This window comes from Eumetopias jubatus, unplaced genomic scaffold (genome assembly GCF_037043125.1).
Source record: "Eumetopias jubatus isolate StellerSeaLion01/CBP00866 unplaced genomic scaffold, mEumJub1_p1.0 scaffold_4, whole genome shotgun sequence".
NCBI lineage: Eukaryota > Metazoa > Chordata > Mammalia > Carnivora > Otariidae > Eumetopias > Eumetopias jubatus.
The window spans coordinates 76,489,512-76,503,383 of NW_028274810.1; the positions used below are offsets into that span (position 1 = coordinate 76,489,512).

At 53.7% G+C, this 13,872-nt stretch overlaps 1 protein-coding gene across 2 annotated transcripts; it reads left to right on the top strand.

Moving 5' to 3' along the window:
• Nucleotides 1-496: 496 nt before the first annotated feature.
• HPCAL4 (hippocalcin like 4) lies at nucleotides 497-12,454 on the top strand. Of its 2 annotated transcripts, XM_028123446.2 has the most exons (5): nucleotides 497-656; nucleotides 6,544-6,713; nucleotides 6,897-7,112; nucleotides 8,393-8,596; nucleotides 9,831-12,454. In XM_028123446.2, the coding sequence occupies exons 1-4, from the start codon at nucleotides 497-499 to the stop codon at nucleotides 8,588-8,590; spliced, it is 744 nt and encodes a 247-aa protein (XP_027979247.2). In that variant the 3' UTR covers nucleotides 8,591-8,596; nucleotides 9,831-12,454. The 2 variants fall into 2 exon arrangements, with proteins under 2 accessions (XP_027979247.2, XP_027979248.2); XM_028123447.2 differs by having other exon boundaries at nucleotides 8,393-12,454.
• Nucleotides 12,455-13,872: the final 1,418 nt, after the last annotated feature.

Genomic DNA, 13,872 nt, shown 5'->3' on the forward strand with positions numbered 1-13,872 from the left:
CGCAGTGGGTGTGTTGCGGGGACAACGCGAAGGCGTGGGCGGCCGACCACGCCAGCCCTTCCCTCCCGCACTCAGCTACTCCGCCGCTCCTCGTCGCCCTCCTCCAATTTCGGGTGGGACATGGAGGGGGTCACATCTTGTGACTCATCCCCTCTTCCATCCCCACCCCCCGCTGGGGCCCTGGAAGGGAAGTCTTAGAGACTCGGCTGTGGCTCTCCCGTTTCCACAGCAACCGTGCGGTTGTTTTTGCGAATCCACTTCAGTCATCACTTTTTGCCCCAGACTGCGGCCCGGGGTCTGAACCCTAGGGTGGGGTACCGCTGGGGGCACAGCCCTCCCCTTTCCTCGCGACTCCGAGAAGGTCAGCGCGGGCGGGCGGGGCGCGCTCCGGCAGCCGGGCCTCACTGGCCATCCCGTCCCCACCTGAAACCCCGCCTGCCACTCCGCCCCAGCGGAGCCAATCAACGCCCGACCTGCTCGGGATGAGGCGGGGCTTATGCAAATCGTGTCCCCTCCGAGAGACAGAGTGATACAAGAGCTGGGAGGCGGCTCCGGTGCGGACCTCGGAGAGCCTGGCCGCCAGCCCGCGAGCCAGTCTCGGTCCCCGCGGCCCGCCGAGGCTCAGAGCCATCCAGCGACCCGGCGAGCGGCCTCAGGTAACGCGGGCGGGGCCGGGCAGAGGCCCTTGTCCTCTCCCCCTCCATTCTCCTCTCCTGCCCCCCTCATTCATCCTTGACCCCTGGCTCCCCCCATAGGCGGCAGCATCTGGAGGGCCGCCCCTGGGCAGGGGACTCCCACCCTAGTCCAGGCCCCATGGGTTCCAGGAAAGGGCGCACAGCTGTCTCCTTACCCCCAGCTCAGGTAAGAACACCCACTACTCTAGCCCCCCAACACACACACACACACACACACACACACGCACACACACACACACACACACACACACGGGGGTGTGGTGTTGCTGGTGCTTGAGGAGGCTCCAATCACCCTTCCCCTTTGGAGATGGGTAGTTTGCCCAGCATCCATGGCAACCTCCCCCTTCCACAGATAGCCCCCACCAACCACCCTCCCAGCAGCTCGCCGTGCACTTCACATCAAGGCCCCTGCCCCCAGAAACAGCTTCCACCTCCACAGAGAGCCTACTCCCACTTCACGTTTTCCCCTCAGACTGTCCCCACCTCCCACCCCTCAAGCTGTCAGAGCTCACAGCATATCTGGAAGAGGAAAGAAGCGCTCCCCTCCCCCCAGTTCTCCTCCCTACACTCTCTCAACAGCAATACCACCCCCCATGGTCCCAGGGCTAGGCAGAGGCCCCACCTTTGGCCTCTTTCATCCTGGCTGGAGGATGAACCAGGGGCACCACCGCCCAGCAGACCTGTCCGTCACTGCAGCCAAGGTCCCAGCCTTCCCCATTCCCCTCACCCCTCACAGGCACCAAGTCCTCTCATTCTACCTCTCAAACATCTCTAATTTGGATCCTCTCTGGCCTTCTTGCGCCCAGTTGCTCCCCCTCTCCTATCTTCCCGCTGTTCCACAAGGACCTGCCAAAGCTCCATGTGGACTGTGTCACTCCTGCCCCCAGGGTAGCCTGAATCTGGAAGGCAGAAGAGATGGGTTAAATCTTGCCTTTGCCTCAGCTGCTGTTTGCCTTTGGCCAAGTCACTTCCCTCTCTGATCCTTCATGAAATGAGGAAGGGGCAGGACAGAGGGGGGACTAGATGAGATGGTCTTGAACAGCCTTCCAACCCTGACACGCTCTGGTTCTGTGGCTGATTATGAGCAAATGGGACCATTCACTCTTGCCCTGAACCATTAGGACATTTCAGAGAAGAGGCCTGAGGGGCGTTAGTCCTCACCAAGGGTACATGGCTTGTTACTCAGGCCTCCCCTTCCCACACACTCTCTAGGCCCAGGCCCAGGCCCCTTCTCAGCTGTTAGGAGTCCCTCCCAGACCACCGGCCCATGTGGCATGGACAGTTCCAAGGTGGAGGTGGTCGCTAGGGCCCGCCTTTTATTTATCATGCCCTGCCCCTCGTTAAGGAGAGGGAGAAGACCTGGCTGCTGCCGCTATGGTTGCTGCTCAGAGAAGAGCAAAGGGAGCGGAGGGAAGAGGAAATCTCCTGACCAGGGAGCTGTTGTCACCATGGCAACCGTCTCAGCACCAGCTCCTCTGAAGCTGGGTGAGGGTGTGGGATTATTGCCTCCCTCAATCCCTCCCACCCTCACTGCCACTTCCTCATGTGAAGCCCAGGACCCCGAGCTTTGCCCTCTGGAAGAAGCCTCTGAGCACAGAGGGGCAGTGCCATCTCCTTCACAGCTGGAGGGCAGCCCTCAAGAGCTGGGCAGAGAAGCCTGCCCAGGTTGAGCAGGGCCTCAGCTCCAACAGAACATGCCATGCCCCCAAGGCCTTTGCCTTGCTACTGATGGGCTGTGGTTGGCCTTGGGCACACCCTTCCTTTCCCAGGTCTGGGTTCCATGGTCTCTGAAATGGGTGCAATGGCAAGAGAACACAGGTAAACAAAAAAGCCTGACGCCATTCCAAGGAGGAAGAAGGGGGTTCTGCCCCTCTCATGGCATTCACAAAGGGATGTTCATTGAACATCTCTGTGTTCCAGACATGGCGTTTGGGTTGCTGCAGGTGGTTCTGTGCAGCCACAGAGGGGGGAGCAGGACCACTGTGGGGCAGCTCCAAGAGGGCAAACCTCAGAACAATGGGAAAAGTGCTTTTCTCACTCTCTGAGCTGCCCCAAGGCGGACTTGGTTATATGGAGAGGGGATAAGCTCTTTGCCATTGAGGAAAAGGCTTGAAGGACATTTTTGGGCTTGGGCCAAGGTTAAATACAAAGATCTCTTCCAAATCAGGTTCCATTCTGAAATTCTAGAGCACCGGGTGAGGGTCAGAGAGTTCGAGTCCAAAAACACTTGCGGGGCTCAGTTCCACGGCCCTCAAATGCTGAATCCATGCTGTTGACTGTCCAGTGTCCAGGCCAGGAGAGGCTGATCATAAGAAGTGGGCTTCAGGGCGCCTGGGTGGCTCAGTTGGTTAAGCAACTGCCTTCGGCTCAGGTCATGATCCTGGAGTCCCGGGATCGAGTCCCACATCGGGCTCCCTGCTCAGCAGGGAGTCTGCTTCTCCCTCTGACCCTCTTCCCTCTCGTGCTCTCTCTCTCTCTCTATCTCATTCTCTCTCTCAAATAAATAAATAAAATCTTTAAAAAAAAAAAAAAGAAGTGGGCTTCAGTCGGGCCTGAAGGCTGAGGAGAGCTGCATCTGCCCAGATGGGAAGAAAGGATATTAAGGGAAAGCAACTATGCAATAGGGACATAGGTCCTGGCTCTGTGCAGACTAACTGGAGAGCATGTAGTTGTGACGGGAGCAGTGGGAGGTAGGGCTAGACAGGTGGGCACCTTGATGCCAGCTTCTAGAGGATTCTAGAGTGTGAGGGGCCTCATGGGCATGTCCCCTTCTAGCCTATGTTGTACTTCTGGGCAAAACCAGGAATGGCATTGCCTCAGAACAGAGAAGTCAGAAGAAAGGCACTCCCTCTGAGGCAGCTGAGCCCATGGGCATGGCTTAGCATGCAGCACAGGATCTCAGCCCCTCAGCTGTGCCCCTGGCCCTGACTATGGGGAGAGGGAGGCCATGGTAAAAGTTCCGGGAGAACAACAGGACTTGGTGCCAGTTGGACCTAGGGAAAAGGAAGAGGGGAAACTAAAAGTAACTAAGATTGCATTTTGCCCCTGGGACGAGGGGGGGAAGGAAGGAAGGGCTGATGGAGAGGGAAGAGGGCCACAGGTTGAGGGTGTCTGGTCGTAGATGAGCAGAGTCAGAAGAGCTGGGCCATCTCAAGGGATGGATATTTCCTAGATGTCAGATATGGTGGCCTGGAGCTCAGTGAGATGGTCCCACTGAGGGCAAGAGGGAGATCAGAACTAGGGTTTTCCCAGAAGGCAGGCAGGAGCGGGGAAGGTCTGTACTGGACAAGAGTAGCCATGATTTGGAGAGGGTGATCCAGGCATGTGGCATGGATTCAGCCTGGGTGCCATCTGGACTCTTCCACTGACCTGCTGTGTAACTCTGAGCCAGTTTTCTCCCCTCGGGGTTCCAGTTTCCACTAAAATAAGGGGATATCTTAAAGGGCCTGCCGGCTTTGACTGGCCATCTAAGAACAATAGAGGAAATGAAGAGAAATGAAGAAGGAGGCATAGTGTTCAGTGAAGCTGGGACCAAATTTGGGCTGGGAACAGGTATGGCCCCAGGAGATAGAGAGTTGTGGGAAGGGAGCAGAGGACAGGGAGGAGGAAAAGGGTGAAGGCAAGAGCCACACAGAGCCATGATACACACACACACACACGCGCGTGCACATGTGTGCTCTGACAGATCTGCAGTCTCATAAATTGACGTGCTCCCACCCACACCCAGCCCCTTACACAGACACTCAGGCACATCCCCCAGGAGAATGCTGGAGAGGCTTCACCTCCCCTACTGGACACCTCTCTCTCTGGGTTCTCTAGCCTCCTTGACTATACCCCGAGCCTTCAGTGTGCTTTGGACTTGGGGAGGGATCAGCAGGGGATGTAGCCTGCCTTCTTCTGCCCATAGGTGTCCCAGAGTCATCCTTGTGCCCAGGGTAGCTATTTTGGACCCCACATTCCAGGTTCCTGAAGATGGCCTGCCTCTCCCCATCCCGGCTTCTCCTGGGAGCATGGAGGATTCCTCATGCTCCAGGGGTGGTAGGTGGGGGAGGATGTTGCTCTCCCAGCTGATGCTTGATCTTCCTCATGGCCCAGTGGAGGAGGCCCAGAGATATCCTGTAACTAACTTGAAGCCACGTAGCAAGGGAAGGGGCTTGGAGGAGACCAATATCAGACCTGGTTTTTCTGGATGCTACTAGGAGTAAGTATTAGAAGCCACACTGACATGCAGTGGGCTATGGATGTGAAATTCCTTCTGCTAGACTGACTTCCTTTTCCAGAGTATCTTCATGACAGGCTACCCTGGGGCCGGGGTCTGGTGCCCTTCCAAAAAGACTCCAGACAGGTCAAAGTTACCTCCTGGGCCATGTCCTAGGAAACTCAGGCCCTGGAGGGATATTCCTCCCATGGAGGTCAGATAAAGAGTGTCCACCTTCAGGGCCTGGCAAGACCTCACTCCTGATGCATCCTGGGGAGGTCCTATACCTCCCTGTGCAAAAACTGCCTCTGTCACAGGCTACATGAGGGGCTTCTATTCCAGTGGGGGACCGACTCTTCATCCTCCCCAAACCTGCTTTTCCACACCACCACCTCCATCCATTCAGCCCCAAATCTAAGCATCTGTCTCCATTTCTTTGTCCCTCTCACCCCCACATTCAGTCACCAAGCCCTGCTAGTGCCCCTCCTAACATGTCTCAATCCATCCATGTCATTCCACAGCCTCTGCCCTAGCGTCACCATCTCTCACCTGAACTATGCCGCACACCCCTCTCTGCTCTCTGCTTTCCCCCACCCAGGCCATCTTGCGCACTGTAGCCAAAGGAAAAATTCTAAAACACATTCCTTCTCTCTCATCCCAGCATCTAGTTCAGGACCTGCCACTGTAAGCATTCTGTGTTTGTGGACTGAATGCTATCTTCCTAGCCCGTGCTTTAAAATCCCCATGGGTATAGGCCAAGCTCCTTGGCATGGATTGAAGGCCCTTGACAATCAGCCAGATACCTCTTTGACCCAGTTATGAGTTATTGAAGTTTGGCCTGTATCAACTTTATCCCCGTCACTGGCACGGGGCCTGGCACACACAGTCAGCCTCAGTAAATGCTCAGGGAATGAATGACTAATGAAAAGCAGGATGAGTCAGGGTCATCAATGCTATCAGCTAGGACTTCTATTTGTACAGAGGAAGGAGAGAGAGAAGCTTCCTGCTGGGATGGCCTGGAATGCCTTGAGGAAGAACTTGGGAGATGGTGCCAGGGGGACACACGAGGAGCCTTCCGCAGGTCCCTGGGCATTGAAGAGCCTGCAAAGGCGGGTAGGGCCTTGGGAGGAAAGCTCTAAATAGCAAGGAGAGGATGAAGACTCTATCCTAGGGGTGTGAGAAGCTCTGCCAGGTGTACACAGGAGAGGGGAGGATGAAGACTGACATTAGCCCTGGTCAGCGAGAAGGTGGGGAGCTGAGACCTGGGGGTGGAGATCCTAGGTGCCAGGAAGGGAAACCTGCTATGAGGAGAGGGGAGGGGCTGCTGTGGAGAGAAGAGGCCCTGCCATGGGGGAGTGTGATGGGGGAAGGGACCCCCTCCCGTGTGTGGGGAGGGAGACAGGACCTCCTTTGGGAAGGGGTGTGAAGAATAGGGCCTAGCTGTAGGAAGGTGGGCTTGTGGAGGATGGTGGTGACAGGTGGGGACCCACCCTGCTGTGGAAGGAGGGGATCCTGGTTGTGGGAATGTGGGGTTTGTTATGGGAGGGGTTGTTGTGGAGAAAGGGAACCCTGTCCTATGGGGACTTGGGGGACCGCTGCTGAGGTGAGGGCCTTGCCATGGACCAAACTGAGGGGGCCCATGTCCCCCAGGCCCTGCCATGGGGAAGACCAACAGCAAGCTGGCCCCGGAGGTGCTGGAGGACCTGGTGCAGAACACCGAGTTCAGCGAGCAGGAGCTGAAGCAGTGGTACAAGGGTTTCCTGAAGGACTGCCCCAGCGGCATCCTCAACCTGGAGGAATTCCAGCAGCTCTACATCAAGGTGGGCGGGCCGGGCGGCCGGGGGCGGGGCCAGGGAACTCCAGGGGGCGGGCCGGACGTCTGGAGGCGGGGCCAGGCAATCTAGGGGGAGGGCTGGACGGCCAGGTTGGGGGCCAGGCAATTGAGGAGGCGGGCAGAGACCGCAAGGCTGTGGCTTTGCCCCAACGCCCCGTCCACGCCTCAGTTCTTTCCCTACGGCGATGCCTCCAAGTTTGCGCAGCACGCTTTCCGCACCTTCGACAAGAACGGCGACGGCACCATCGACTTCCGGGAGTTCATCTGTGCCCTTTCGGTCACCTCCCGCGGCAGCTTCGAGCAGAAACTCAACTGGGCCTTTGAGATGTACGACCTGGACGGCGATGGGCGCATCACGCGCCTGGAGATGCTGGAGATCATCGAGGTACGCGGGGGTGGATGCGGGAGGCCAGGTGGTGCTGGGGTGATGCCCCTCCTGTCTTCGTGGAGGGTCCTCTCCAGCCCTCTCCAGGCACCCTACTGTCGGGCCTCGGGAGCGTCCTGGCTGCACTCCACCTGTCCCCGCACCCTGCCTCCCAGGACCCAGGGGCTAACTAGCATTGGTTGGGTGCGCAGTGTAGGAGAGGCCTCGTGCTAAGTGATTTACCCAGAAACCCTATGGGGTAGGTACTGACAGAAACCCCATTTTACAGAGGAGGAAACATAGCAAGTGGTGGTTCATGACTCAAATCCAAGGACTCTGACTCCAGAGCCTAAGTTTCTAACTCATTATATTTAAACAAATATGTATGGAGTGCCTACCATGTGCCAGGCACTGTTCAAAGTTCTGCTTTGTTAGGACACTCCTTCTGTAGTGAGAAGATTTTAAAACAAGAAAACAACCTGTGCTATGTCAAGCAGTAAGTATTATGAAGAAGATAAGCAAAGCAAAGTAAGGGGAGTGAGAGTGATGGAAGAGAAGTCTATGGGGTGAAATGTGAGCAGCAGCCTGAATAAAGTGAGGGAGCTAATCCTGTAAACGTCTGGGGGAAGAGTGTTCTATGCAGAGGGAGCAGTAAATGCAAAGACACAGGTGGGATTGTGCTTGCAGTGTTCAAGGAGTAGCCAGGAGGCCAGAGTGGTGCGAGAGAAGTGGGTGAGGGGAAATGACTTAGCGTCTCACAGTCTGGGGTAGAGATGTGACTTTATTCTGAGCAAGATGGGAAGCCATTTACAGCTCTCTATTCTCTGTGTGGAGAACAGACTAAGGGCACAGGAAGGCAGAAGCAGGGAGACCAGTTAGGATGCTTCCACTGCAGGCCAGTCAGGAGCTGATGGAAAACAGCAACTCTGCGGGAGCAGTGGAAGTGGTTGGATAGGAGACCTATTGCAATATTTGGGCTGACAAGATTTGCTGAAGGCTTGGACATGAGGGAGAGTCTAGCACGGCATCAAGACTTTTGGTCTGAACAACTAGAAGGATGAATTTGCTATTTACTGAGACAGGGAATGCTGAGGGAAGAGCAGGTTGGAGGTGAAGAGCTGGGTTGTGGACATGTGTGGTATGAGATACCCATTCAGTCTTAATGAGCATACATCACCTTCCAGGATCCTCGCCTTCTCCCATGTTCTCCCTGCCCATCCCCAACCCCCTTCATTCACCCCTCACCGTCCCTGCCCGCTGTGAGTGTTCACAGTTCCTCCCTTGCCCCCCACCGCCACCAGGCTATCTACAAGATGGTGGGCACTGTGATCATGATGCGCATGAACCAGGATGGGCTCACGCCCCAGCAGCGTGTGGACAAGATCTTCAAGAAGATGGACCAGGATAAGGACGACCAGATTACGCTGGAGGAGTTCAAGGAGGCGGCCAAGAGTGACCCATCCATTGTGCTGCTGCTGCAGTGTGACATGCAGAAGTAGAGGCTGGTGAGGGCCAGGGCCCCTGGCCAGGAGGGGCATGGCCACCTCCCAACCTGATGACCTCTCAGGGGGAGGGGTACTCTAGCCTCACTTTCTGGCCCACCCACCCCTCTGCCCAAGCCCTTGCTCCCCTCAGTCGAGATCCTTGAGGGACCACCTCACCCTGGAAAAGAGACAGAGCCTCAGGTATTCTGTGGTCTAGCCCCACCCCCAGTCTTGGCCCAGAACCAACATCCACTGGGCATAGAGAGTTGGCTTTTGCCGGAAGAGGCAGGATTGAGGAAGGGGGGCTGCGGGTCTGCTCTGAAATTCTGTTCTTCCTGGGATTACACTTTACAGGATATGGTCTCACAGATCCCAGTTAAAGGGTCAAAGTGGGTCTGTCCTTTGCTGAGGACCTAAATTCCTTAAAGGTGGTCTCTGCCCTGCCCCCTTGACTCTACCTGGCCCCTCTGGCCCCAGCCTGTGGAGCGTTCATTCGGTCCTTTCTTCACCTAACGTTTATTGAGCACCGGTTCAATGCCAGGCACCTCTGGGTGCTAAGGTCATGGCAGTTTACAAGACACATCCTGTGCCCTCTGGAAGCTCATACGGGAAGTGAGGCAATCTTCCAGTGGTCAGAGTCTCAGATGGGAACGTGGCACACAACTGAGCAGAGGGTGTGCTAAGGCCAGTTAGTTTGAAAGGAACCATTAAATCTTTCAGCTCACCTCCACCCAGAGCTGCAGAAGGATTAAATGAAAAGTATTTGGAAGGCTAGGAACCATTGTGAGTGGAAGGTTTAAGAAACATTGATATTTATGTAATACTTATTTTTTTAGTACCCTTTAAAAGAGCTAAAGTCATTTTATTAGTTTAGGATATTAAAACATACTTTCTATTACTTGGTTTCTTGTAAAATGATTAAATGAATATAGAAAATGCTAATTTTGTGGGTGGGGGGAGGGAGAGCTGAGAAAAAAAGAGGAAAAATACCAGCAAACTTACCAAATAACACTTTTTCTTATCAGACTAAGTCCTGAGGTGTCACCATCAGCAGCTTCTGCTGCTTCCTTTTTAATGACTTTTTCAATTCAGTGGGCAGCTCTCTTATCATGCACCAGCTCTGGTTGGATGCTGACTTCGGAAACAGAAAAAAACAAGGTTTGCTGAGAGTGAGACAAGTGTATCTTCCACATCTTGGTAGTTCCTTTCTGGATTGGGTCTTGTTTCAAGGATGGGCTTGTTCTTTCTGCTACAGAGACAGAAGGAGCTAGAAGAAGAGGACCACCCAGCCACTGTTTAGGTTACCCGACTGCATTTATGGACCAAATGCCTAAAAATGTGCTGGGGACACGCTCCATTTGAAAGGCTCTTTCTAACCCCAAACCCTCAGTCTGCCAGGTAAATTCATCTTCGCCCAGGTGTACTTGATTTGCTTTCTGCTTTCTGCTTTCAGGCCAATGAGCTATACAGCTGCATGCTTTGACTGCCAGACAGTCTTGCTTCTGCAAGCCTTTCACTTTATTTTCGCCTGTACTTGTGATCGGAAATTAGCTTTGATGTGCAGTGACAGATTTCCTCTTGAGCTGCTGGTGAAAACAGTCTAGTACACAGGTGCTGTCAGCCCAGGGTAGGAACAGGGAATGATTGCTGAGTCAGCGGTGGGGGACTACATCTTTGGGAAAGAGGAAAGGCATGCCTCTTCTGAGTGCTCACCTGTCTTCTCTCTCTGCATGTGGAAACCCTTGGGGATGCTGACCTTTGGCCCCGAACTCTATTGGACCTTCCTTCTTGCTGCCCTTGGAGGTAGCAAGGCCACTTAGTTGCCACTCTGTTTTTGTCTTCTGCCTATGACTAGTCATGTGGTGAGGCTGGGAATTCACGTCCTCAGGCAGTAAAGAGCAGGTTTTTACCCGGTAATGCCTCAAGGAATGTTCCATTGCTCTGAGGTGCTGGTCATTAGGTGTTATCTTGTGCTACTAGTCAGCACCACAGATACATAGATACCAGCCTGGCTCAGTGAGACTTCTAGTAGAGGCTTTTTACAAAGTGGGGTTCCCATCCCCCAAACGTTGAATCTAACCTAACTCACAGTCACACAGAATTTCATGGCTTTCAAAGGCTTGCCATCTACTCCATCTCATTCTATCCTCCAGCCTGGGGAAATAGAGATTTTTCACTCCCTTTCTCCAGTCTTAGGAAGTGAGGCACAGAAAGGGGGGATTCCCTCGTGCAAGGGCACGTGGTCAGGGGGTGAAATAGGCCAAGACTCGAACCCAAGGCTCTAAGAGGGTTTCTTCCTTCAGAGTTTCTCCCTCCTCATCTCTGAGTCTGAGTCGTACAAAGTTGACTGTGGGGCAAGCTAAGTTAGTTTTGGTCTTTGACAAGCTTCCTGCTGAGAAGTTTCTGAGGTGGTGGTCTTCCAAAAAGAAATAGGAGCTTGGTTGAACTTCGAACATTTTCAAGCATCTTGTTTTCTGCTTCTGGGCAGCTCTGCTAACAGGTCAGTGCTGTCCTGGGAAGCCTCTGACTCAGCACCTTGGAAGCATCTTGCACTATCTTTACCACCATATTCCTTCCTAAGAGAACTGTTTTTGTTTTTCTCCAGCTGGTGGGCAAGTCCTACCTGCGAGCACATGTTTGATCATTCCAAGCTTTCGGACATATCCCGTGGGCGATATTTGCCAGTTAGGCCAAAGATTCTCAGACAGCCCAGTGGTGTGAACACATAAAGACAGGCTGGGAACTGAGACCACCGTCTTGTTGATGGGAAGAGCCATATGCAGGCCAGGCCTTGCTCCCACATGCTCCTGGATGTCCCAGGGACTGTGTGCTCAGGGGTTCCTGTGGTAGAGCACCGGCCCTGCCTTCAGAAGAGAGGCAGGCCTCCGATACCTGTGCCAGCTATGAGGGACTTGCCATAGAGCACAAGGTAAGGAGACATTGAAATATGACTCGCAGAAACACAAAAATATACAGACAGTGACAACAGTGATATATTCAAACTCTCCTTTTGAAATTTTGTATCTTCTTGCAGCAAGTCTGAATTGAAAGGTTCCAGAATCTACCTCCTAACTGCATTCTGTCCTCCTTCATCCTTTTGGGCTAACTGATGAGCCCCTTATTTCTTATCTTTAAAAATCATCAGCAAGGTCTACTTCAGATGGCTGCTCCAGTCCTTTGAACTATAGTCAGGGTTATATAACTTACCTTTAAATCAAAAATTAAGAAAAAGGAAGCCCATAAGCAAAGGCGCTGAATCATTTACTGACAGTATCTAGAGGTAGAAGTTCATCCTGCTGCAGAGAGAGAAGGAGGCAAGGGAAGAGAAAGGAAAGAGAGAGAATGAGAGAACAAGCTGGGGTTTCCACACAGGGTAGTAGTAAGCTGACACTGTAAATATTTTTACACAAAAATTTACTAAAGCAACAAATTTTCCTGAAGATCCACCCTGGGTGAGGTTTTGTTCTGACTTCAGAGATCACTGTGGAAGAAAGAATACATTTCTTACATATTTTATCATTTTTGAGAAAAAAAAAAAAACCCTACAAATCCTACAATTTCAAAGTCTCAGAAAAATATGGAATTTTCTTTCTGAAATTTTCAAGGTTTTCTTTTACCTTTGCCAGAAGGTGGGGCAGGACTGGGCCTCCCAGGGTGTTTGGCCCTTCCTGCTCGGTGGAGGCTGTGGGGGTGTGGAGGCCTGGGGGAAAGGGGGAGCTGGGTGGCAGAGGGCGACAGCCCAGCTCATTCTCTTGTGTGGCCCCCTATCCCCCACCCCCATGTGCTGCTCCCGGCTGTGGCCGCGGTGACTGTCCTCACTGTTCAACCCTGTGCTGTATAGTGTGTTTTTCACTGACCGTGAATAAAGGTGTGACCTTCGTTGAGGGCTCTTGCTCTTCCCTAAGCTGAGGTAGGGCTGGGGTACAGGACAGGGGGAGAGGAGGCCTGGGGAGAGCTCAACAGGGGGGTTACCTCAGCAACCTCCTTGGGGCTGAGGGCCGTGTTCTAGCAAGGGCTCTGCTTATGTGGAACAGAGACCCACTCAAGCTAGTTCAAAGAAAGGGGTGAGCAGATCACAAGGGACCCTGAAGAGGGAAAATCAAGAATGGCTGGGCCTCAGAAGGACTGGAGCTGGCAACAGGGCCTCTCCCGTCTCCTCTCAGGGTCTCTCCTCCCCTTGGCAATATGTGTTTTTGCATCTGTGTTCTTTTCCTCGGTTTCTCTTCAGACTTCCTTGGTTTCCCTGCAAAAGTGGCTCCATCCCCAACTCTGTATCAGGACTTCCCGGCAGCTGACAACTCCCCTCTGCGTCAGTTCCAGTTCTCAAGCAAAAGAATCTGATTGGTTGAGCTTGGCTTATGGTGGGAGCCCTTGGTCCATTCATCAATGGCCAGACCAGGTGCTGATGTGTGGGCCTGTGGGCAGAGCAGTTTCCCCAGAAGGGAGCTAATGGCAGGTAACATTGGACTTAGTTTCTCCCTCTGTCCAGTAGAAGGCGTCATAGAGCCCAAACGAGTGGATAGTGGGGAGTGGGGAGAAAGGCCAAGAGCCAGGATTACAATTAGGCCATATGGTGCCCCTTGTGCAAATTAGGAAAAGACACCCCTTCTGGGTGTAAACAGCCTCCTAAGTATGCAGCTGGGCCAGTGGATGGCACCTTTGGCCTAATGAGAAAAGTATACCCCTTCTTCTGAATAAACACAGCCTTGTCATGCCATGGTGCGCAGCTTGGCAAGTGGAGCAGATCTTGGATTTCAGTCCCACCTGCCCTGCTGGTCACGGGTGTTGTGTAGTGCGTAACCTCTTCCGCCGTCCACAAGGAGACCAGCCCAGGCCCTGAGACCTCCTGGAATGGAGTTAGTGTTGATGTGTTTTTCTTAGAATACCAACTCCCCCTCCCCCTGCAATGGCCAGAGAGGCACTGTTTGTTGCAGGGAGTTGGGGGCAGTGGCAGCTGGAGGTGACTGCTTCCTCCTGAAACACTCAATTGCATTAACGAGGATTTTCCCAAGGACGCTTGGAGGGGGCCAGCTTCCTTGGCAGGAAGCAATTAGGACAGAGGAAGGAGGCTGACCTGGCCTCAGGGCAGCTATAAACCTCAGGAGGTGACTCAGGAGCCTGAGAACTTGGGGCTGCTATTCCCAGCTGAAGCCTGACTGGGGGTGGGGAGGGGAGTCTTTTTCCCTGCTTACTTGGGGTGCACAGGTCCAGGTCCTGGGTTACCGTCTCCTGAAAACTACCCTCCTGGTCTTCATTACCTCTAACCCAGGTTGGTCTGCCTCCTGCTTTCAGGCTTG

Excerpts from the sequence above, each read along its gene's own strand:
- HPCAL4 (XM_028123447.2), top strand. The coding sequence starts at position 497 with ATGCAAATCGTGTCCCCTCCGAGAGACAGAGTGATACAAGAGCTGGGA. Across the intron at positions 657-6,543 it reads GACCCGGCGAGCGGCCTCAG|GCCCTGCCATGGGGAAGACC; the intron begins GTAACGCGGGCG and ends CATGTCCCCCAG. Across the intron at positions 7,113-8,392 it reads AGATGCTGGAGATCATCGAG|GCTATCTACAAGATGGTGGG; the intron begins GTACGCGGGGGT and ends CACCGCCACCAG.